The sequence below is a fragment of the Ictidomys tridecemlineatus genome, chromosome 8, assembly GCF_052094955.1.
Source record: "Ictidomys tridecemlineatus isolate mIctTri1 chromosome 8, mIctTri1.hap1, whole genome shotgun sequence".
Classification (NCBI taxonomy): Eukaryota; Metazoa; Chordata; class Mammalia; order Rodentia; family Sciuridae; genus Ictidomys; species Ictidomys tridecemlineatus.
This window is the reverse complement of record NC_135484.1, coordinates 31,059,464-31,082,526: the sequence shown is the minus strand read 5'-3', so window position 1 is coordinate 31,082,526 and position 23,063 is coordinate 31,059,464. Positions and strand designations below refer to the sequence as shown.

The following is a 23,063-nucleotide window of genomic DNA, read 5'->3' as shown; positions in this document are numbered from 1 at the left end:
GATGACTTACCTCTCTCCTTTCCCTACATTCTACTATGAGAGCACTGAATAAGAGGAGCACTCATCTCTTTCCAAATTAAGCTGTCTTTTTCCTGCACTTGAACCCTGGAAGCTACCTGCAAACTCATGACACCACGCAACCCACAGCTCCGGTGCCACTCATCCTTCCCACCATGCCTTCCTACTGGATTCCTGCCTGCATTCAGCAGATGGAGTCATTCTTGGTACAAATCAATAGTGGGAGTCCGTGGCAAGAAGATCTCCCGGCTCAGGATGAGTTTCAGTGCCTTCCTGAACCACCGGTAGGAAAAGACGTAGATGATGGGGTTGCAGGCTGAGTTGAAGTAGGCAAACCAGATAAAGATGTCAAAGATGTGTGGTGGTGTGACAAAGTTAAGGAGGCTGTCCACCAGGGTGTCCACCGTGAAGGGAAGCCAGCACATGAGGTAGATGCCCACAGCGATGCCTAGGGTCTTGGCAGCTTTTCTCTCACGCTTGGCAGCCCCAGCCAAGCTTTTGCTCAAGGTGCTGATCTGTCGAGCCTGCCTGGTCGCAACCACGAAGATCTTCACATACAAGCTGATCATGAGGAGGCAGGGGATAAAGAATGCAGGGAAGTTTAACCAGCCCCAAAACTTATTGAACAGCAGCTGGCAACTGCCCACACAAGGCATCTCTTCCAGCCACTGGCTAAGTCCTCTTTCTACAAAATCTGTGTAGAGGAGGATGGCAGTATAAGCTGCTGGCACTCCCCACCCTGCTAAGATACACTTGAGGGCCACCCTGATTGTGAACTTGGCGGGATAGAGCAGGGGGTCGCAGATGGCGCAGTGACGGTCAATGGAAATGAAACAGAGATGGAAGATGGAGGTGAGGCAGAAAAGAGTGTCCAAGTAGGTGTGCAGACGGCAGAGGAAGTCCCCAAAGAACCAGCAACTCTCCACAGAGCGAACAGTGCTTAGTGGCAGCACCAGAAGACCCAGCAGCATGTCAGCCAGGGCCAGGGAGAGCAATAAGAAGTTAGTGGGAGTGTGAAGCACTTTAAAGTAGGACACAGAAAACACTACAAACAGATTCCCTAGAACTGTAGTAAGTATGCCTGCTGCACAGGCCAGGTAGATGACCAGCTGGATACCCAGAGGATGGACTGTCCTGGGGCAAGACCCATTCACCTGGTAGCAGAATGCTGCAGGGAATTCTTCAGTACCACCACGGGTGAAGACAGCTCTCATTGATGGGTTCTACTCTTCTCTCTTTGGAACTGGCCACCAAAATTAAAAAAAAAAAAAAAAAAGTACACATATTTCTTTTCTGCTAAAAAATCAGAAAATGAGAGCAAAAGAGAAAATAATGTCAATTGAAAGTAGTACAGTTTCCCTGGATACTGGATCAAAAGGGCACTGGAAGCTGGGTGTGATGGTACATGCCTATAATCCTAGTAACTCTGCGGGCTGAGGCAGGCTTGCAAATATGAGGACAGCCTCAGCAACTTAGCAAGACCTTTGGCAACTCAATGAGACCCTGGCTTAAATTTTAAAAATAAATAAAAAAAAGGGCTGAAGGGAGACCCTCATTGCTAAACAAAATTACATATAAGAGGTTGTGAGGGGAATGGGAAAATAAACAAGGAGAGTAATGAATTACAGTAGATGGGGTAGAGAGAGAAGATGGGAGGGGAGGGGAGGGGGGATAGTAGGGAATAGGAAAGGTAGCAGAATACAACAATTACTAATTGGGCATTATGTAAAATTGTGGATGTGTAACCGACGTGATTCTGCAATCTGCATTTGGGGTAAAATTGGGAGTTCATAATCCACTTCAATCTAGTGTATGAAATATGATATGTCAAGAGCTTTGTAATGTTGTGAACAACCAATAAAAAAAATTAAAAAAAATGAACCAGGAAAAAAAAAAAGAACCCCCCCAAAAAAAACAAAAAAAAAAACAAAAAAAAAAAAAAAAAAGAAAAAAGAAAAAGGGCTGAGACTAAGAATGTAGCTCAATTGTAAAATACCCCTAGGTTCAATCCTTAGTATCCACCCCCCAAAAAAGTGCACTGAAAATCAAAAGTAGCATAGGGTTCAAGGTTTTGTTGAACTTACTTCTGCTAGCCTTGGTTTGTCTGAATGGTGCACACAAGATCCTAATGGAAAGAGAAGGATATAAGTTAAATATTCCTTCAAGGAAAAACTGACCATGTGATACTATTTAGAATAAAATTATTTAAAGGGTGTCTTTCCCACGTTAATAAAGTATTTGTCAAATGTAAAGTGACATTTAAAGTTATAAATCTGAGCAGAGTGATAAATTAATTTTTGTTAAGAAATCATTGCTTCAGGAAAAGGAAATTCCATCAGCTCTCTTCAATAATTAAATCAACAATAAATTAGAATCAATTAAAGCTTTTAATTAGTCCAATTTTTCCAAAAAGAAAAACTCAGCAGGCACATAATCAAAAGAATAAAAAAAATTGCCCTATTTTAGTTTTTCATACTGCACATTTTCTAAAGATTATACACAGTGTTTACACATCTTGGAAGAGCTATCTGAGAAACTATGTGAGAAAGTATTTTGTATAACAAACACTAGTCTGTAAACTATTTAAAAAATTCTAATGATCTGAATTCAGGGTTTCCAAGCTACTTACACAGGTAGGAGTCAGAGTCACTTCACAGGAAGGTTTTCTGTGTAAGCAGGTAGAGATTAGGTCTGTAGAATACTCTCTCCTCACAGATGTCAGATGTGCTACCAGTTCATGATTTATACTTTCCATAGAAACAGCTCCCCATGTAGTGGGATACAAATGGGCAGTGGAGGAGTACCAAGGGACCTAGTTTGCACTATTCACAAGTCTCTGTTGTTTAGGTTTCTTTCTCAATATGGGATTATTTACTCTGAAAATTAATTAGAGATGAAATTTAAAGATAATGGATTTAGATATACTTTTTTTTTCACTCCGGAGTTCTGGGTTAATTTACAAAGTTACTCTATTTTCTTACATGTGTATAGTTTCTATCCACAGCTCAGACAATTGAAATATTTAATGTTAATATTTATCAAATTCCATTTTATTTTATTTCATTTCTATAAGTTCCGTATATCCCTTCTACTTTAGGATTCTTTCTTGGAGTTTCTCATTATGAGCAAAAGTTGAGAATTAATTCTTTTTGGCAAATCATTACCCAAGGAAAGAGTTCTAAATGTTGATCATGGGGAGGGAAAGGCTGTAAGGAGATATTCCAGCAGGGAAGAAATTCTAGCTGAGGACCCTTACGAAGCCCATGTGTCCTCAGAAGCATTTGAGACAAGAAGTAAGTTTCCAAGAACTGCCTCTAGTCATATTTGTAAGCCAGATGAGCAATTGCTGTAAGGCCAACAAAGTGGGAATTAAAACAAACAAACAAACAAAAAACCTGGGAAGCTACTTTATTAGAGATGCAAACAAAGAAGCAATTTCAGAACTTGTGTAGGGAGTACAGAACTAGCCACATTTAGTAGAACCTATGCAATCCAATAAAGGTAAATTAAATGTTGACAAAGGAAAGGCAGTGGTAATCATTAGACAATGCAAACAATAGGACTTTATATATATAGAGAGAACTGGTTCTAAATCTTGCTCCTAACATATGAGCTATTTGGTCTCAGAAAAGTTGCTTAACCTCTCCGAGAATCAAAAATTCTAATATACAAGTTGTAAGGGGTGTTAAAATATTTAGAAGATTAATAAAATACAAACCAGTCACCTGAATCATAATAAGCAATTAATAAAAATTGATTTCTTATATTGCCTTTATTTTATATCCTCTCTGTATTTATACCTTGTGTCAGATATTTGCTTGAATTTCTCTCTTATGATGCTTTTGGAATTGTCCTCAAGGAATTCATATTTTACCCCAGTGTGCTGGTAAATGTCTTGAATATAGGAATTTTCTGATCTCTTTTAAATTTCCCCACTGTGCTGTACATAGCCCCCTCTACACTGTACTTAATGCTGAAATAATTGATCCTAGATTTCCAAAGCTTGGACTCCATGTCCTACTTATGTGCTTCTTTAATTCTTATACTTCCTTATTGTTTAGCAGCCATTAAGACCTTATTTCTTTTCAGTGCTCCATCAATCACAATCTTCATGAGATAAGGAGTTTGTATAATTTAACCATAGGGCTTGATGCCTGTTTCAGTGCCTGGAATATATTAGTTACAGAAGGATCATGCATCGAATGTGATTCATCACAGCCTAGACAAGCCAGCACTGTAAGAATGCTATGAAAATACTGGTCAACAGTGTGACTTTAATTAGCAGCTTTCTCTTACCACTAGGTACAAGGCAAGTTATGAGACATGGAGGTCAACTTCACTTAGACATTGTGGTGCGGTTGCTTTAACAGACTTGTTTTGGCTGTAAGGGAATGGTCTCCAGATGTAGCATGGGAACAGGGGGAACCAGGAAGGGATTTGAAAGGAGCAGAGAGGGTGGTGGTGAGAACAAAAGCATTGGTCTGGGGGTAGGATTTAGGGTTCAAGTTCATTGGACTCAGTTCTATGGCCTGGAACCATTCCTGGATCCAGTGTCTTCACCTTATTTTTCTAATCTCACTTCCCTCTTTGTTCTGCTTTTTATTTTAAGTTTAAAAATTAATTTGGGTATTTCTCCTTCTTGTACACATTCATATAAATTATTCTTAAATCCTTTCTGGAGCAAGGGGTGGAAGTAAAAGTTATTATTATTATGAATCTTGGAATTATCAGTACGAATTCAAGTAATGTATCCCAGAGAGATAACCATACAAAGATAAACTGCATGCTAAAGGATATTCTATGGAATATTGTTAATAGTAGTGAAAACTGTAAACAATCTGAATACTCTCTAAAATGGGATGGATTAAAGAAAGTGCAGTATATACCATGCAATAAAATATTTTGCAATTATTAAAGCTAATAATACAGTTATGTAAATAAAATACAAAAATAGGGCTGGGGATATGGCTCAGTGGTTGAATACCCCTGAGTTCAACCCCCTTGTACCAAAAGGCAAATGAAACAAAAACCAAAACATGAAATTAAATAACTTGAATGTGTTTCAAAGGCAAATGAAGGGTATACTCTGGTTCAACAATCCAGGAAAGATTTTTTCTTTGCTATTAACCATTATAGTCATGATACATTATTAAGTGCTAAAGACAGATATGAAGAAAACAGGTATAGCAAAACTGAACATAAATATTTCTATGGGCCCATTTATACAAGGAGAAGGAGCTGACAGTGGCTCTCCCTGGTCTGTTTTGGAGTTAAAGTCTTCATTGTACTTTTTTTTAGTGCTTGAAGTTTTGTTTCGTACTTTGTAGTAAATCTGTATGATTTTAACCAAAGGGAGAACGTTTTTAATTTTGCTCCAAGAAAGATGCATAGATTTTATGTGTGCTCAGAAATTGAGTTCTGCCTCAGGTCCCTAGCCAGGTATACTGCACTCTTTCAATTGTTAACTGTGAATAAAATTCACAAAGGGGAGTATCCCAGATAACTGATGACCGACTGCACAACCGCAGGACCGTCACCTGCTCACCTGGCACAGTGACACCCTGGTTACCTTCACCAGTATCACAGCACCTCCTAATTTGGAATGTACCTCTATAATTTAGTGATATCAAAGGTTTCATGGGATGTTAGCAATAGCTACTTAGTCATCATTTATAGTCAAGAATGCTACTACCAGGGGGATCCAAGATAGCAGGCCAGAGGGAGGCAGCATTCTGTGTTGCTTCATGACCTGGGATTCAAATATTCAAATGAGAATACTGCTTCTCTGTGAGCAATATTCCTGTGATTCCTGCACAAGAATCACAGTCCCATCCAGGGCTTCGGGCCTCAGTGTCAGAGTAGGTCTCCTAACTACTTACCCATGCAGAAATACTGGTACCTGAGCAAGACCATCCGCAGCAACAGCAGCACCCACACAGAACTTTCGGCCACCTACCCAAGCAGAAATCACTGATGTCGCTCCCACACAGGACACCTGGTAGCTTCCAACAAATAGGAACTCCAGCTTCCACTCCTGTATGGACCCCTATCTAGCAACGTGGGGATCCCCTGGTCACCACCATCTTGAGACTCTGCAGCAGCGAAGATAGTCCCCTACACACAGTGGCCTGCCTGCACCTGAGAACCTCACACAGGCTCTGAAGTCAGCAGGCAACCACACACTGGAAGCCACAGAGCTCATCTCTGAACTCATTGTCCCAAACCATCGCTCAGCTCCTCTCACCAGACCCAACAATCCACCACTGAAAGCAGGCGCCTCCATCTTGGGCGACCTTCATCACCATTTTCAATGGGAGCAACTCCCAGTTTGGAACTCTGGCTGGCCAGGTACCCAGTTTCTAACTCCCCCCTCTCCTCAGCAGCTACTCACCTGGCACAGTGACACCCTGGTTACCTTCACCATCCTGAGGGCAGAGATACCAGCTAACAACAGATGACCCCACCTATTGGATGAGAAGGGAAGCAGGAACCATACTGATCTCCAACCAAAATAATACTTGTTTCTTCCTTCAAGATTTTCCCCCCTCCCTCTCTATTCTCCCACCCTCTTATCCCCAATATATGTAAAACCAAATACTTTGCATAAATTAGGATTTCAAGGTCTGGGATGTCTGAATAGTATATTACAGTTGTGTTGTATATTCTTTTTAGTTTTTTCTTCTTTTCCACCAATTTCTATTATTTTAATATTTTTATTTTTATTAATATATATCTGTGTTCATTTTATGTACTGTATTATCTTCCCACTTACTTGTCTACCCCAAATTACTTCCTCTCCCTTCTCATGCTACTAATCTTCTTTAGATTTCTATTTAACAATTCCTAAGATATAATAACTCTATATCCTCACTTCCTACTTCCTCAGCATATCATCCTACTCCTCACCCCCAGTTTTTTGTCCACCATCAGAAACTGTAAACTCTTTTACAAACTTACTGAGTATATTGTAGATAATAATTGAATTCACCATTTCTGTACATTGTGACCTAACTCTAAACATCTTAATAGCAAACATTTGTTTTTGTAGGGTGTATATTGTTCATATTGGGATTTGTTAACATTGTCTTTCATCTCAAAGGAGAGGTATTGGATTCCTACAGAGGCACTATAAGCCTACAGCGTAAAAATGGTAACTCCTTGGATCCACAGTGCTATAAAGAAAGACACACAAGAAATATGAAAAGACAAAGGAAGAAAGTGCCCCAAACAAATCAAGATACCACATTATTAGAATCCATGGCCAGCACAACAGAATAAATCACAGAGAAGGGTCCAGGATGTACAAAATTAAAATGTTCTGTGAATTAAAGGATGATATAAGAGAGCAAATATAGGCAGCAAAAGATCATTTTGACAAATAGCTACATAGACAAATACAGGAAGTAAAAGATTACTTCAATAGGGAGATAGAAGTTCTAAAAAAAACAAACAGAAATCTTTGAAATGAAAGAAACAATAAATCATATAAAAAGTTCAATTGAAAGCACCACCAATAGATTAGACCACTTGGAAGACAGGACCTCAGACAATGAAGACAAAATATATAATCTTTTTTGGGGGGGGTAATTTTTTATTATTATCTACACATGACATTACAATGATCTTGACAATTCATACATTTGCATCATTGGGATATAATTTCTTATTTTTCTAATTGTACAGATTGCAGAATCACACTGGTCATAGAGTCATCTATATACATACATCAATCATAATGTCTATTCTATTCTGCTGCCCTTCCTATCCCCCCTACAAAATATATAATCTTGAAAAGAATATAGACCACACAGTGAAAATGGTAAGAAACCTTGAACAGAATGTTGAGGGCCACAGCCAAGTCGGGATGATGCCTGGCATTTTGCCAGAAGTAATGGTTGACAGGCGAGCCATTAAGATGATGCTGGATTGATTCAATTGTATATAGGCCCGTGCTGTCTGCCTCGAGCGCCCACTACTTTGGAGTTCTTGTGGGGATTTCCTGGGGAGTTTGTGTGTTGTGCCAGAGAGGGGGCCGCATAGGTGGTATTTGGGAGAGTTCCTGGGGAGTGCTGTTGGAGTTCAGGCAATAAAGTTTCCTGTTTGAACATACAAGTGCTTTGTGGAGGCCCGGTGATTTGTGCACAGCCAGACTGTGGCAGCAGAACATTCAAGAAATATGGAATAGCATGAAAAGACCAAATGTAAGAGTTATTGGGATAGCAACTCTTAGCAAATATAAAAAAGTAGAGATACAACCTTGTTCTATCAGATCATAATGGAATGAAATTAGGAATCAATGATAAAATAAAACATAAAAGCTACTCCAACACCTGGAGACTAAATAATATGCTACTTAATGAACAATGGGTTGCAAAAGACATCAAGGAGGAGAGTAAAAAATTCTTAGAGGTGAATGAGAACACAGATATAATGTATGAAAATCTCTGGGACACTATAAAGGCAATGAACTAAGAGTAAAGTTCATTGCATGGAGTTCATTCCTTAAAAGAAGAAAAAGTCAACAAATAAATGACCTAACATTACATCTCAAAGCCCTAGAAAAGAAGAACAAATCAACACCAAAAGCAGCAGAAGATAGGAAATAATTAAAATCAGAACTGAAATCAATGAAATTGAAACAAAAGACACAACTAAAAAATTTGACAAACAAAAAGTTGGTTCATTGAAAAGATAAGTAAAATTGACAAACTCTTAGCCATGCTAATGAAGAGAAAGAGAGCGATAACTCAAATTACTAACATCCATGATGAAAAAGGAAATATCACAACAGACACTACAGAAATACAGAAGATAATTAGAAATTATTTTGAAAACTTGTACTCCAATAAAATAGAAAATATTAAAGGCATTGACAAATTTCTAGGGCCATATGATTTGCCCAAATTAAATCCGGAAGATATACACAATTTAAACAGATCAATTTCAAGCAAGAAAATAGAAGACACCATCAGAACCTTATCAACTGAGATAAGCTCAGGACCTGATAGATACACAACCAAGTTCTACAAGACCTTTAAAGAAGAACTAATACCAATATTCTTTGATTTATTTCAAGAAATAGAAAAAGTGAGAGCACTTCCAAACTCATTCTATGAAGCCATTATCACCCTGATTTCAAAACCAGGCAAAGACACATCAACAAAAGAAAACTTCAGACCAATGGTAAAGAATAGAGGACACAGAGACTAACCCACATAATTACAGTTATATTAGACAAAGGTACCACAAACATACATTGAAGAAAAGATAGCCTCTTGAACAAATGGTGCTAAGGAATGGGAATCCATATGCAACAAAATGAAATTAAACCCCATATCTTTCATGCACAAAACTCAACTCAAAGTGGATCAAGGACCTAGGAATTAAACCAGAGACCCTGTGCCTAATGAAGAAAAAGTAGGCCCTAATGTTCATCATGTGGCACTAGGCCCCAGCTTTCATAATAAAATTCTTATAACACAAGAATTAAAATCAGTAATAAATAAATGGGATGGATTCAAACTAAAATGCTTCCTCTCATCAAAATAAGCAACCAGTGAGGTGAAGAGAGAGTCTACAGCTTGGGAGCAAATTTTTACCCCTCAAACATCAGATAGAGCACTAATCTCTCTATATAAAGAGCTCAAAAAGCTAAACACCAAACAAACAAATAATCCAATCAACAAATGGGCCAAGAAACTGAACAGACACTTCTCAGAAGAGGATATAGAATCAATCAACAAATATATGAAAAAATGTTCAACATCTCTAGCAATTAGAGAGAGACAAATCAAAACTACTCTAAAGTTTCATCTCACTACAGTCAGAATGACAGCTATTAAGATACAAGCAACAATAAGTGTTGGCAAGGATGTGGGGAAAAAGGTACAGTCATTCATTGCTGGTGGGACTGCAAAATGGTGCAGCAATATGGAAAGCAGTATGGAGATTCCTTGGTAAACTGGTAATGGAACCATTTTTTGACCCAGCTATCCCACTCCTCAGTCTATAACCAAAGGGCTTAAAAACAGCACACTACAGGAACACAGCCACATCAATGTTTATAGCACACAATTCACAATAGCTAAACTGTGGAATCAACCTAGATGTCCTTCAGGAGATGAATGGGTAAAAAAAATGTGGCATATATACACAGTATTACTCAGCAGTAAAAGAGAATAAAATCATGACATTTGCAGGTAAATGGATGGAGTTGGAGCACATAATGCTAAATGAAGTTAGCCAATCCCAGAAAAACAAATACCAAATGTTTGCTCTGATATAAGGAGACTGATTCATTGTGGGGTTGGGAGGGGGAGCATGGGAGGATTAGACAAACTCTAGATAGGCAGAGGGATGGGAGGGGAAGGGAAGGTGCATGAGGACAGGAAAGACAGTGGAATGAGATGGACATCATTACCCTAAGCACATGTACGGAGACACAAATGGTGTGAATATACTTTGTATACAACCAGAGATATGAAAAATTGTGCTACATACGTATAATATGAACTGTAATGCATTTTGCTGTCATATATAACAAATTAGAATAATAAAAGTAAAAAGCTAGGCAGACTTGGTGGCACCTGCCTATAGTCATGACTACTCAGGAGGTTGAGGTGGGAGGATCACTTGAGCCCAGGAATTTGAGACCAAACTGGGCAATATAGCAAGGCACTGTCTAGAGGAAAATAAAAATAAAAATCTCTAAAGCAAATAAAAATTTCTAACAAAAAAAAGGTTTTATTCTACTTTCATAAGGATCTTTAGAAAATTTTCTTAAAAAAATCTTTAAACTCTAAAAGTTTTTAAAAATCTTCATGAGAAAAAAAGTTAATAATGGTAATAATTTATTGGTCACCACTTGTGTGCAAAGCCATTGATCTCTATCATAACAGAAAAGGCATTATTGGTCTTGTTTAATGATTAGAGGTGGAGGTTCACCCATGCAAAATAAGTTGTTCAAGGTCACTTATTGTGTTTTGTCAACTTAAGCTGGAAACTGCTTTTGCTCAATCTCTCTCTGGATTCCCCATGAAAGGGACATGTGTGAGATTTGGAGAGCAGAAGTGAAGCTCTTCAACACACAGCCAGAGTACCCGTAGTAGTCATCCTCATCATGAGGTTATGATTACTCTGTTCAACCTATATGAGTTTTGGAAAGACGAGAGTTAAAATAACAATAATGTTGGGGAGGATGCTTCATTTCTCTTTAGGTAAGCCTAGCAAGAGCATGTGGAGATATTCAGAGAAAAAAAAATTGAGCTAATAAAGTTTATGGACACCTTTGTAAGTTGTAAAAGTCCTTTGATAAGGTAAAAAAAAATGATTATGACTGAAACAGGTTTTCTTCTACTTCTCATTTTTCTTGAATTTACTGGTCCAAGTAAATGCTTATCTATGAAGAGGATCACTTCTTGTCCTCAAACCACAGTATCTTGTGATTGTCACATATTTTGTGTTACACTGAGGATCATTTGAGAAAATGAGTTCATACTGAATGAATGACTGCCCTTCATATTCATTCTCTTAGATTCTTCCTTGTAGATGTCCTGGTTAAATCCCAGACAGGAAAGGACATTCATAAAAGAAAGTGAACCGTAAAATGCTCCAGCTATTAATAAGGTGACCTATTGCCCCTTCGAGACTTTCATTGAGATCTAACTCGACCTGAAGCTGGAAAAACACCTCCTGCTCCTTTGACTCTTCAAAAAGAAACACCCTAGCCTCTGAGTGCTACCTCCAAGAATAGTCAAAAGAAATCCCCTAAAGGATTAAATTCCTGCAATCACAAGATAATAAATCAGCTGCTGAATATCTCAAAATCCAATTTTTATTTCAACTACTGTCGTGCTAACTGTGGTAATTTAGTGAAACATCTCAGTAACTTAAAATGCTATATTCAACTCATCAAATTACAAATACTGACCTCTGGAAGCTAAAATGTTCAGTAGAACATGTAGATCAAGAGAGTGCTGGGGGATTCTCAATTGAATAGAGATGTCTTATTAAAAGTGTTTTGGAATAATGAGTATTTTCTCAATACATATGCTTGAGTGAGGGTAGATTCGAAACTGCACACATGTTCATGAAACGTACATTAAGTTAGAAACCTTGGGATCAAGATGTCCTACATAGAGATTTGATGTCATTCGGACAGGTCAGAGAACAGTCTATTTAACCAATTATTCTGATATCACTACAAGAATTATTACAAAAGATGAAAACAAGATTATAAGAGACTAAGATTTGGTGAAATAAGTTTATGGGTAGGAAGAAGTAGAGAAAGTCAAAAGGCTGGGAGAAAAGACATTCAATGAGATAATAGATACTACCCTAAAACTCTGGAAAAGGGAGAGAACATCAGGTTTGTGCTTGGAGTTTAGTCTTGGTGAATAATTTGTATGTGTGTACACACAGACACAGACACACACACACACACACACACTCATACATACATTGACACATATTCTAAAAGACAGCTATATCTGCTATACAGATATATGCAGGACACTTGTATATCTAGTTTGAAAGTATATATTGGGAGAAAGAATATTTTCTTCAACTCTTTATTCATTCTTATCACTTAATTAAAGTCCAATTTTATCAAATATTGTGAACCTCACATCAGTTTTTTTTTTTCTGAAAAGAGGCTTAAGTCAGAACCAATAAAATTTGAGGTAGCTCTCTCTCTCTCTGCTTCCTTCTTCCCTCTCCTCTCACTCACAACTTCCATAGCCTAGCCTACCCATGTTCCAGCTCTCTGGCTCCCCTAATAGGCAATAATTATCTCAAAAGAGAAAAGATCCACTCTGATACACTACATGGCTGTCAATGATTGTAAAGACTGGAATGTCTTCTCCCTGGATGTTTATAAGTTAAAAGAAAAAAATCTATGTGATGCAAGCCAATAGAAGTGGGATTCTAAATTGTTAATTTTGGAAATTCAGAAATCAGAAAGACTTTGGAGAGAGCTTCTTTTTGTTGGAGGTGCCTTTGCCAGGAATCCAGAAATGGACTGTGATGCTTTTTGTATGCCAGGAAAGCTAGATTTACTGCTCATGCTTAGGAGCCTGTTATACCATCTGGAAGAATCTCCTTGTTGAGTCAGTTTGTGCTACTGTCTTTGGGAAGTAAGAACACCTAAAATTCCCTATGAGAAAAGAATCTTCGAGAATGGGGAGCAATGTCTAAGGATGAGCAGGAAACAGGCTTAGGGTGGAAGAGTCAGGGCGGAAGATCATTCCTGTGACTATCATCCTCAATGCCTTGCGAAACCAAGGATAAAACATGCCATATATAATGGGATTGAAAGTGGAATTGAAATACCCCAGCCAGAGGAAGACATTATACAAATCCTCAGGGGTTGTAAAATTGATGAAAGGGTCTGTGATTGTCAAGAGAAAAAAGGGCAGCCAGCATAACACAAACACTCCCATGACTATGCTTAAAGTCTTGGTGGCCTTGCTTTCCTTTTTGGATGCTGCCTTTGTCTTGCTTTCTGAGCCAGCCTCTTTCATCCTAGGGCCCATGCCAATCTGCTTAGCATGCTTCCTAGCTACTGTAAAAATGTGTATATAAATCCCCACCATGACTGTGCCAGGGAAAAAGAAAGCTATACAGGAGGCAAGCACCCCCCAGAGCTTATTAAATATCAACACACATAAACCTGTACAGTCAATAGCTGCAACAAAATCTTCTGTACCAATTATGTTTAATTCTGAGAATACCAGGCCAAAGGCAAAAAATATGGGAATGGACCAACTGATAAGTAGAAAGACCTCTATAACAGGTATTGTGATTTTGGTGACATAATGCAAAGGGTCACAAACAGCATAATAGCGGTCAACTGAGATGAAGCAGAGGTGGAAAATAGAGGTGGTGCAGAGCATAATATCGCAGCAGCTGTGGACTTTGCAAAAGAGGTCTCCAAAGTACCAGCAGGACTCAATGGACCTGATCATACTGAAGGGCATGACCACACAGCTTAGGAGAAAGTCAGTGGTGGCCATGGAGAGGATCAGGAAGTTGGTGGGGGAGTGGAGCTGCTTGAAGTGGGTGATGGAAATGATCACAACCATGTTGCCCAGCATGGTCAGCACTATAGCGCCGATCATGACCACATACATGGCACAGACAATGGGCATGGACCTCTCTTTCCTAGGGCATGAATTGTTAATGAAAGCAAAGCAAAATTCTACTTCTGGAAGATTCCGAAGGTCAGGTGAATTCATCGTCTTTATCCTGTTGGTGGTATTATGGATCTTTTTCGAAAGTACTGTATTTCCTTTCTTTCTGTTAAAGAAAAAAAAAACAGTAAAAATCATTAGCAGGGTAACTTTCTGTACAAGCCCAGGAAGTCTGCACTTCCAATCTGTGTTTGAACTCCCCACTGACCAAGAGCTCCCCCTCCTAAATATTCAGGTGCATATGAATCACATAGGGATCTTTCTAAACCCAGATTTTGATTCTGGGTAGAAGCTAAAGTCGGAATTTCTCTAAAGCTCTTGGGAGAGGCCAATGCTATTTGACCAAGGACCATCCTTGAGTCAGAAGGGACTAAAGAAAACTGAATTGATATTTAGATACCCAACATACAAGCAGTACAGATGAATGAAGGTTTCAGTTGCATTAATAGGTAACTCTTCATCAGGATACAAATTCAAAGTCAGAACAAGAATTTTTCATTTTCCATTTATATTAACCCATTTTCCAGATAAAACCCCTCAAGAGGGGCTGGGATTGTGGCTCAGTGGCAGAGCGCTTGCCTAGCATTTGCGAGGCCTTGGGTTGGATCATGAGCACCACATAAAAATAAATAAATTAAATAACTATAAATAAAAAATAATATTAAAAATACCCTCAAGAATGATCAAAAGCTGTAGAACTATTATTTCATGTTTTGCCTAAACCATAATTATAATTTGAAGACTGTGTTGCTTTTTTTTTAAAAAAAAAAAAAAAAAGAATTTTGATCCTGCCACTTATTATGTATTATTCAGATAAGGGACTATTTCTCTTTCCAATGTTAAGAACATAGTTTTTAGAATTTAGAGCAATATTATAGCAAACTAAACATATGCTTATTATGGTTATTAGATTATTAGGTTATACATGAACAATGTCTGAAAAGGGAGAAAATAACTCAAATGATAGATTCTGTAAATCATATGGGTTGTTACTTTTCACTTAGCAGAGGCAGTCACAAATTCAAATTCAGGTTTGAGGACTTCTTGCCACTGATTTCAAGCCTTGCATTGGTAACAAATTTGACATACGGAAGTTTTTATTGTTTAATCTGTTATTTTGTATCCTGTATACTGTTGTCCTTATTACATAAAATTAATGAGACTGACTCACCCAGAATATGAAGGTGTTTGGTTTGTTTTTTCAGGGACTGGCTGTATGTATAATTCTGATGACCAATGGCAAGCATTTGTGACATCTAACAACTGCTTGTAGAAGTGGACTTTGACTACAGAAGAGACTCAAACTCACTGATCTGTTGGGGGAAATGAACCCACAGGTATGTCCTCACCAGACTGATATGAAAAACATATTAATGAGAATATAAACACCTTTGAAATCAATATTTCCACCATTTCCTACAATAGCTCAATAGTTACTTCCAAAGTCTATGTTTTATTTGAAATCTTACCATTACATCATATTTTACTTATTTGCTCTAGTAATTTACTTTCTCAGATTAGTATTTTTCTTCAGATTTAAAAAATTGTACCAACATAATATTGTATATCAAGCCATAGTAAACTAAAATGTATGATGGATATTTATTCAGCTCCTCTATAAGGTGCAATCAATTTAAACAAAGCCCCAATTATTCTATTGTTTATCACTTTGGTTCCTAAGCTCTAAGAGACTAAAAATAATTAAATCTTAAACACTTAATTGTCTTATTTAATAAATTAATTTTATACTGCATTTTGTCATTTCTGCTTTTGTGATTTAAAGTTTTCTCCACTTTTTTTAAAAGTCTCTTAAAAATTATCTTAAAGTTAGCTAAGAATCACCATAATATTACATAAAAATCTGTGGCTATATATTCATAGATATAGCATTCCCTAAACAAGATAGAACAGTCTTCAATACTTCATTGTATGTTATTTAAAGTTTTAAATTTTGTTTTTGAAAACTAATCCCTGAAAGCATCTATATAATTTAACTCCCTGCATTTGTCAAGTGAACTTCATTTTTTTTTCAAAAACATGGAATGCAACACTTCTAGAGATTAACAGTATTTTCTCCTGTCTTTTTGCATAGGTAAAAATATTAAGGAAATATTTAAATAGCTAAGTGTTAGATTTAGACAAGAAGATAAAGTAGAACACACATTTATTTTAAAATTATTACATGGATGAATTGTTTAGGTAATGTCAAAGATAAGACTTAATATTAACTTTATCTTGACCTCTGAGCCAGAATTACAAAAACAAGTAAGCAAACACAAGTCTGATTACTGGTATACTGCTTTGCTAAAGAAAATTGCTATGAAGCTAAATGGAGCTGAGGTTTTGTTTGCTCTTTTAATACTTGACATAGTCGTGATTTCTTGCTTTTGAAGACATTTTCAAAAGGGACCTACACCATAATTTTTTTAATAATATAAGATAAAGTTAAGCCCTTTATGGCATCTCACTTTCATCAAGGGACATTGATATACCTTTTTCTCTTTATCAATAATATTTCCCCAAGAATCAGCAACAAAAGACTAACAATTAAAGCACTATACACAATCACATAGTAAAGCTAAAGAAATTACTAATTTTTTTCCCAGAACACAAAAACAATATACTTTTAGACATTTAATATAATTACTTTGAAAATGTAAAAAAAAAAAGTATGCAGAATTTTGAAGAAATGAGAAGAAGAGTAAATAATGATTTTTCCTCAGGTATTAAATTCCTAAAATTAAGTTAGTGTATATGTATACCCCTTAAATCAAGTGGAAAAAAATTAGGAGACAACACATCAGCTTACTTGGGCATGATTTTTCTTCTTCTACTGGTTGCATAGCCCAAACACTCCATTTCTGCAACTATCTCTGCAAAAGTAATGATTGGCTATTAATTTAATTCATCTACCCTGCACAGTAATTTCTTAGTTAAGGGAGATTACTTGTGAAATAAATTTAAGAACAATTTGTTGCAGTTCTTCCTATGATTGTCACTTTAGAATCTTAGTGACTTTTTAAGTAAGAAATCTAGTTTATTTTTATAGGTCGACATTTTAAATGTAATTCCTTTTAAAGTGAAAAAAAAATGTTTTTTTTTTCCATGACAAAAACTTTTTCTTTTAGTTTACTAGAATGTGTTTGGTTAAATCAAGTAATTTGGAGATAAAATAATTAAACAAAAGTTTTTTCTGTTGTGCCACAGTCTCTTACCAGACAAATGAACCTGTGTTCCTTTGATCTCTTTCTCATACATTTCCCTCCAGAGAAGTTTCAGGCCCATGCTGGAGGGAGGCTCCCCACAGGTTGCATGCTCATCAGTATTTAAGCACAAAATACATCCCCAGAGGTGACATTACCAAGCATCCTGGTTTTGACAGGTGTGTTCTTTTACAATCTTCACTGTCAACAAAATTACAGTCAGTCATCAGAGAATTGGCTTTGTGAGGACAAATCTTTTTTTGTGCTCTCATTATTATTGCCTCTAAGGAGTAACGTGGATGAGCCCCACCAGAAGGCCAAATGTGAGAAATGATGAAAAATGAACAGAGAAAAGGAGTAAGAAAAACATTTAGTTCAAATCCAACAAATACTCATTCTGTTATTACCAAATGCTAAATAGTGATTTCAAACAGTGAACCCTTTAATTCCTAGTGAAAAGGTGACTCCCTGATACCTTTACCCTTTGCTGCCATGTACAAATCAGGAATGTTACTTCAATAAGTGTTTCCTTAAGTTTACGGCTTTCCAAATAAAGGTCCAAGCAAAAAGAAAAATGTTGCAAAAAAAAAAAAAAAATGAAAAGTAGAAACTTACATCATTCTGTGGGTATTTTGACAACCATTGGGGAAGTGTTTCCATTAGTGTGTCATAGTTGTGTGCTCTAAATTTTAAATAATTTACATAGATTAATTTATCATTCATAAAGACCACAAAATCATTGCACTTAAATATGCAATAATTTGGAGAACACCAAAGCTTGAGTACTTACCAAAAAAAAAAAAAAAAAGAATCAAATTATTTGTATTAAATCAATTTGTTGAGCTTAGTGTGATAGGGCATGTGTTTACCATATTGAGGTCCCGGGTTCAATCACCAGCACCAACAAACAAACAAACAAGTCAACTTGGAAAACTATTGCATCCTTGGAGAATTTTCTTCATAAAATTATTCTCTTGGTGAATTGGAATGGTTGGAGCATTGGAGAATTGATGACTTTTCTGTTCAACCATTTTTATTATAATTATTAGTGCATATTAATTGTAAAAAATAATAGGTTTCTTTGTGCCATTTTCAAGTATGTAGATAATGTACTTTGGTTATCTCTTCCTCCCCATTCCCTTCTATCATCCTCTTTCCCACTTCCCCTGGTTCCCTTCCCTAATAGTTCCTCTTTTACTTTCTTTTATTTTTCTCCCTAGATTCCATTCATGAGGAAAACATGAGATACTTATCTTTTTGAATCTGGCTTATTTTGCTTAACATAGTGCTCTTCAGTTTCATGCATTTTCCTGGTAAAGACACATTTCATTCATCTTTGTGGCTGAGAAATACTCAATTGTGTATATGTGCTACTTTTAAAAAATGCAGCATTTATTGATGGGCATCTAGGCTGATTCTATTATTATGAAAAATGCCAAGATAAATATGGGTATACAGGTGTTGATATTATATGCTGACTTTGATTCCTTTGGATGTGTACCCGAGGAGTGGAATAGTTGGGTCATCTAGTATTTCTATTTTCTTTTTCGTTTTTTGAGGAACATGAGTTTTCTTTTTATGTTCATCTGGCATGACAAAGTGCTTTCCAAACTTTTTCCTAGATAGATATCTTAAGTTTATTTATAATATATTTTTAATAAATATCAATTGCTTTAATCAGGATGCAGTCAGGAAGATAGAAAATTGTTACTTAAATAGGGAGAAATCAATTTAGGAAATTGTTTTAAGAGGTACTGGAGGACTAAGAAGATAAAAACAAAATAAAAACTCTAAGATCAACACAACTAGTATTGTAGGAAGCACTTACCTTCTATGGCTGGAATACAAGGATAGTAGTCGGGATATCAGAATCCGGAAGCCTGAAGCAGGGTTCACTTGGAATAGGTTCTCAGACTTGGGAAGTGTAAATCAGACCTGCTTACTGCCAGTTTCCTAAGAGTTTGGCAAGATCTTCTATGCAGATAAACTACTGTTATCATCATTGTTGTTATGGTTATTTTGGTATAAATCATTTTACCAAAGGAGCTAGTCCACTGTTATTTATAATTTAACAATCATTTCGATATTTATGTATCTTCTTTGTAGGTCTATTAATGGCTTGGGCCAGGAAAGAACTGAAATTTTCAATGGTGTTTATCTAAAAAAACATGATTTAATATTAAGATAACTCCTCAGTGAACTTTCAAACTGCTGAAACATAAAGCACAGATTTTGGGGTGGCCACAGTCTGAGTTCCTTTTGAGGGCATTTATACGTAAGTGTTAGCCTTTTTTAAAAAAATAACAATTTTTTTAAAACTAGGGTTTTCTTTTTATTATTTTAATAAAAAAAATTAAACTGTTTTAGCTAGGGATAGGGTCTAGAGAATGCTTAACTACATGTTTACAGATAGAAATGACAAAGTACAAGTGAAAACACAGAAAAACTTGAAGCTCTAGGATCTATAGAATTAGACAAGAAGAAGGCAAAGGAGGATGAGGAGAAAGAAGAGGGATGAAGGATGAAGGAGGAAGAGGAGATGAAGGAGGAGGAGGAGATGAAGGAGGAGGAGGAGATGAAGGAGGAGGAGGAGATGAAGGAGGAGGAGAAGGAAGGGGAGATGGAGGAGGAGGAAGAAGAGGAGGAAGAGGAGGAGGAGGAGGAGGAGGAGGAGGAATGACACCAAAAAGGCAAGTACTGACCAGAACAGATTAAGCCTATGGATTTAGAAAATGATTTGTTTTAACTCTATGAGTTAGAAATTTGACTGTTTTCAAGAAATAACATCTTAGAAAAGACAACCAAAAGACAGCTAAGAAGAAAGTGGTTGTTATATTTTCTGAGAAAGATTGGCATTATGTGAAAGCACCTACTATGTTCAATATAAGAAATATTGAAAAACACTAATGATAAGGACTCAAGGAACCAAAATTGTATTGATGGTCTCAAATGTTGTGCATTCAAAGAGAGCTTCACTGTTATGCAGAATGGGGAGCTGCATTTAGAAAATTCCTGCTAATTACTGAGGGCATTATTTCCAAAACTGCCTACATCCATTGCATAGTTTTATGTGGGACAAAATGTGTTCCCTGGTCAAAAATATGTCAGACCATGATTGAAATTCAGGTGAGATCAAGACTACTGATGGTTATTTCCCTCATTTGTTTGGCATTAATTTTACTTAAAAACTGAACCAGATTTGGAAGATCTTGTATGCTCAGCACCAACAAGTCTACCCAATCTAGAGGAAGATGATGGAAACTATGACCCATGAGTTATGTCCAAGTGACTTGAAAGAAGCCATCAATCAAGTGATTTCAAATGGCTTTGGAGAAGACATACAAAGCCTTGCCAATATATTCATCTTCTCCATGATTTTTACATTATAGAGGTAGAATGGTAAAGGAGCTGAACTGGGAAAACTTGCAGAGTTTGTTGGTGAAGGTGGTAGAACTGGAAAAGCTAACTAGGGATGAGACAGTTGAACAAGTTAATAGATATAAAATACTAGTGCAAGACTCTACTTAAAAATGTAGATTATTAATAATGACAAAAATCCTACTTGTGGGGGAAAATGACTTGTTTTCTTTTCCTAGAGGTAAAGGTGAGGAGCAGGGCATGCATATACCAAAAAACTCATAGGCTGCAACCAGGTGATTAACTCACTAAGATGTTTCAAGTAACATTTCAATGAGAACTTAGCCTGCTCTAGTTCAGCAATGATGAGAGGTAAGAAAATCTTCAGTTTAATAGAAGAAAACCAACATCAAGGACAAATCTGATGATGTAAAATCAGTATAATACTCTAGTACAAGGAGTATTTGATTAATCAAGACCAATTTTCTTCAAGTACAAATCTAAGGATATCTTCATATGTAGAATTGCATTTTGTGCATATGATCAATAAAATTTCTCATAACAATGTTAAAAAGAACACATGACAAAGTAAATCAAACCCATACTGTTGATACAGTTTGTGTTCACTCCAAAAACAATCTTTGTCATTTTTAGTATTTGCAAGGTTTAAAACAATTTAACATTCAAAAATATTTATTACAATAGCTTTGTGATTCTGCCTAGATGTATTATTAAATAATTGATTTATATATGAATTTTCAATTGTGAAATTTGCTGTTTCTAAATGGTTTTCTACTTTTTAAGAATCATAAAATTCACATTAGTATATCACTAAATTAACAAGATTTATTAAAAATACTAGAAAAGTTAAGATATTAGACTGACAATTGAATAAACACAAAGGGAACCTAAACATTTAAGTTTGATGAATACAACTAAAACATAAAGGGAATTAGTTAGGCTGCAACTGCTGCTTAAAAGTTGTGGAAAGTTGTGAAAAGCTGTGGTAAGTTTTTTTAACAAAAATGAAATAAGATTTTAGGAAAGGACTAGGTGTTTCAGAATTATTTTACAAATGAAATATTAATTTTAAAGGCCAAAATTACCTCAAAGAATCAACAATGACAATCAGGACACCAGAAATCTCAAATGGATAGTCAGATCTTTGAAGTGAAAAGAACTGTGGCCAGTGGAGGAGGAGGCTGAGTAGTCCCCATGGAGCGAATGGGTGAACTACTTATTGGGGAGGTCAGTGATTCCTTTAGAGAAATGTAGAGCTGAGCAGAGCAATTAAATGTGGAAAAAACAAAGAAATGCCAAATCAGGCTAATATAGAACTTGATGAATTGGGGAGAGTTTCTAAACATCATCTGTGAGCAATGAAAATTACATTACTCAGGTGTCCAACAGGAAACAGATGGTGCAATCACTCTGGCTGATTGAGGAGAGTTTAATGGAGGGTGTGTTTGCAAAGGTGAGTGAGGACAGCTGGTGGAAGGAAACCAGCAAGAAACAGAGTTGTACCCAGAAGCAGCAATGGAGGGAGTCACCACCCCAGCTAGATCGGAGTAGCAGGGGAATGGAGCAGTTACAAGAACTCTTGAGAGGGTGGCTGCATGGAAAGGGACTTGAGATGGCCTTTCTTAGAGGAATATAGCCATCTCTGGGGCAGGTTTGCAGAAAAGTACCCCGATTTTACCCTCTTTCCATCCACTGATCTCTCAAGCGTGCTTCTCATGGGTAAATGCCATTGGAAACCCTGGGCAAAGGCGACCCTTTAACCCAGCATGTTCAGAGCTGGTTAAGAAGCCTGGACATGGGGTGTGGGGGCACGTAGCATTTAAACAATTTAAGATATTTAAGAGAAGCATGTCAATGTCATGTAAAGCATTTTTAGAATTTTTTTAAATAAATGACAGTGGAATGTTTAAAAGCTCAAATTAGTCACAAGGATCTTCCCTTTTCTGAACTTGCAAAGTAGAATCAGATAGAAAACAAAACCATTTCTTTATTTACATTGGCTTTAGTTGGGTGTAAATCTAGTAGAACCTGTTCCAAACTATGTTTTATATTTCTTTTGTACATTTTCCCCACCATGTACATTGGACACAGAGTTAACAATAAATGAGACATTCATTAGTTGATTCAAGATGTTGAAAGTAGCTCTTGTACAGGTTATAGAACTGGGATTACAGAAATTTCAAAGAATAACATAGTAATCTGGGGTATAGACTGCAGGACTCAGTAATAGCAATCTCACTTTCAATATTCTATTAACTTCTGTAATGGTTTTTCA

The 23,063-nt window shown here is 36.6% G+C and overlaps 2 protein-coding genes across 2 annotated transcripts; both read right to left on the bottom strand.

The window, feature by feature from the left end:
* Nucleotides 1-215: 215 nt before the first annotated feature.
* Nucleotides 216-1,232, bottom strand: Taar5 (trace amine associated receptor 5). Its single transcript, XM_005329766.3, has one exon. The coding sequence runs from the start codon at nt 1,230-1,232 to the stop codon at nt 216-218; it is 1,017 nt and encodes a 338-aa protein (XP_005329823.2).
* Nucleotides 1,233-13,208: 11,976 nt separating this feature from the next.
* On the bottom strand, nt 13,209-14,252 carry LOC101960391 (trace amine-associated receptor 4). The gene has a single exon (XM_005329767.1). It carries the CDS (start codon nt 14,250-14,252, stop codon nt 13,209-13,211), a length of 1,044 nt encoding a protein of 347 aa, XP_005329824.1.
* Nucleotides 14,253-23,063: the final 8,811 nt, after the last annotated feature.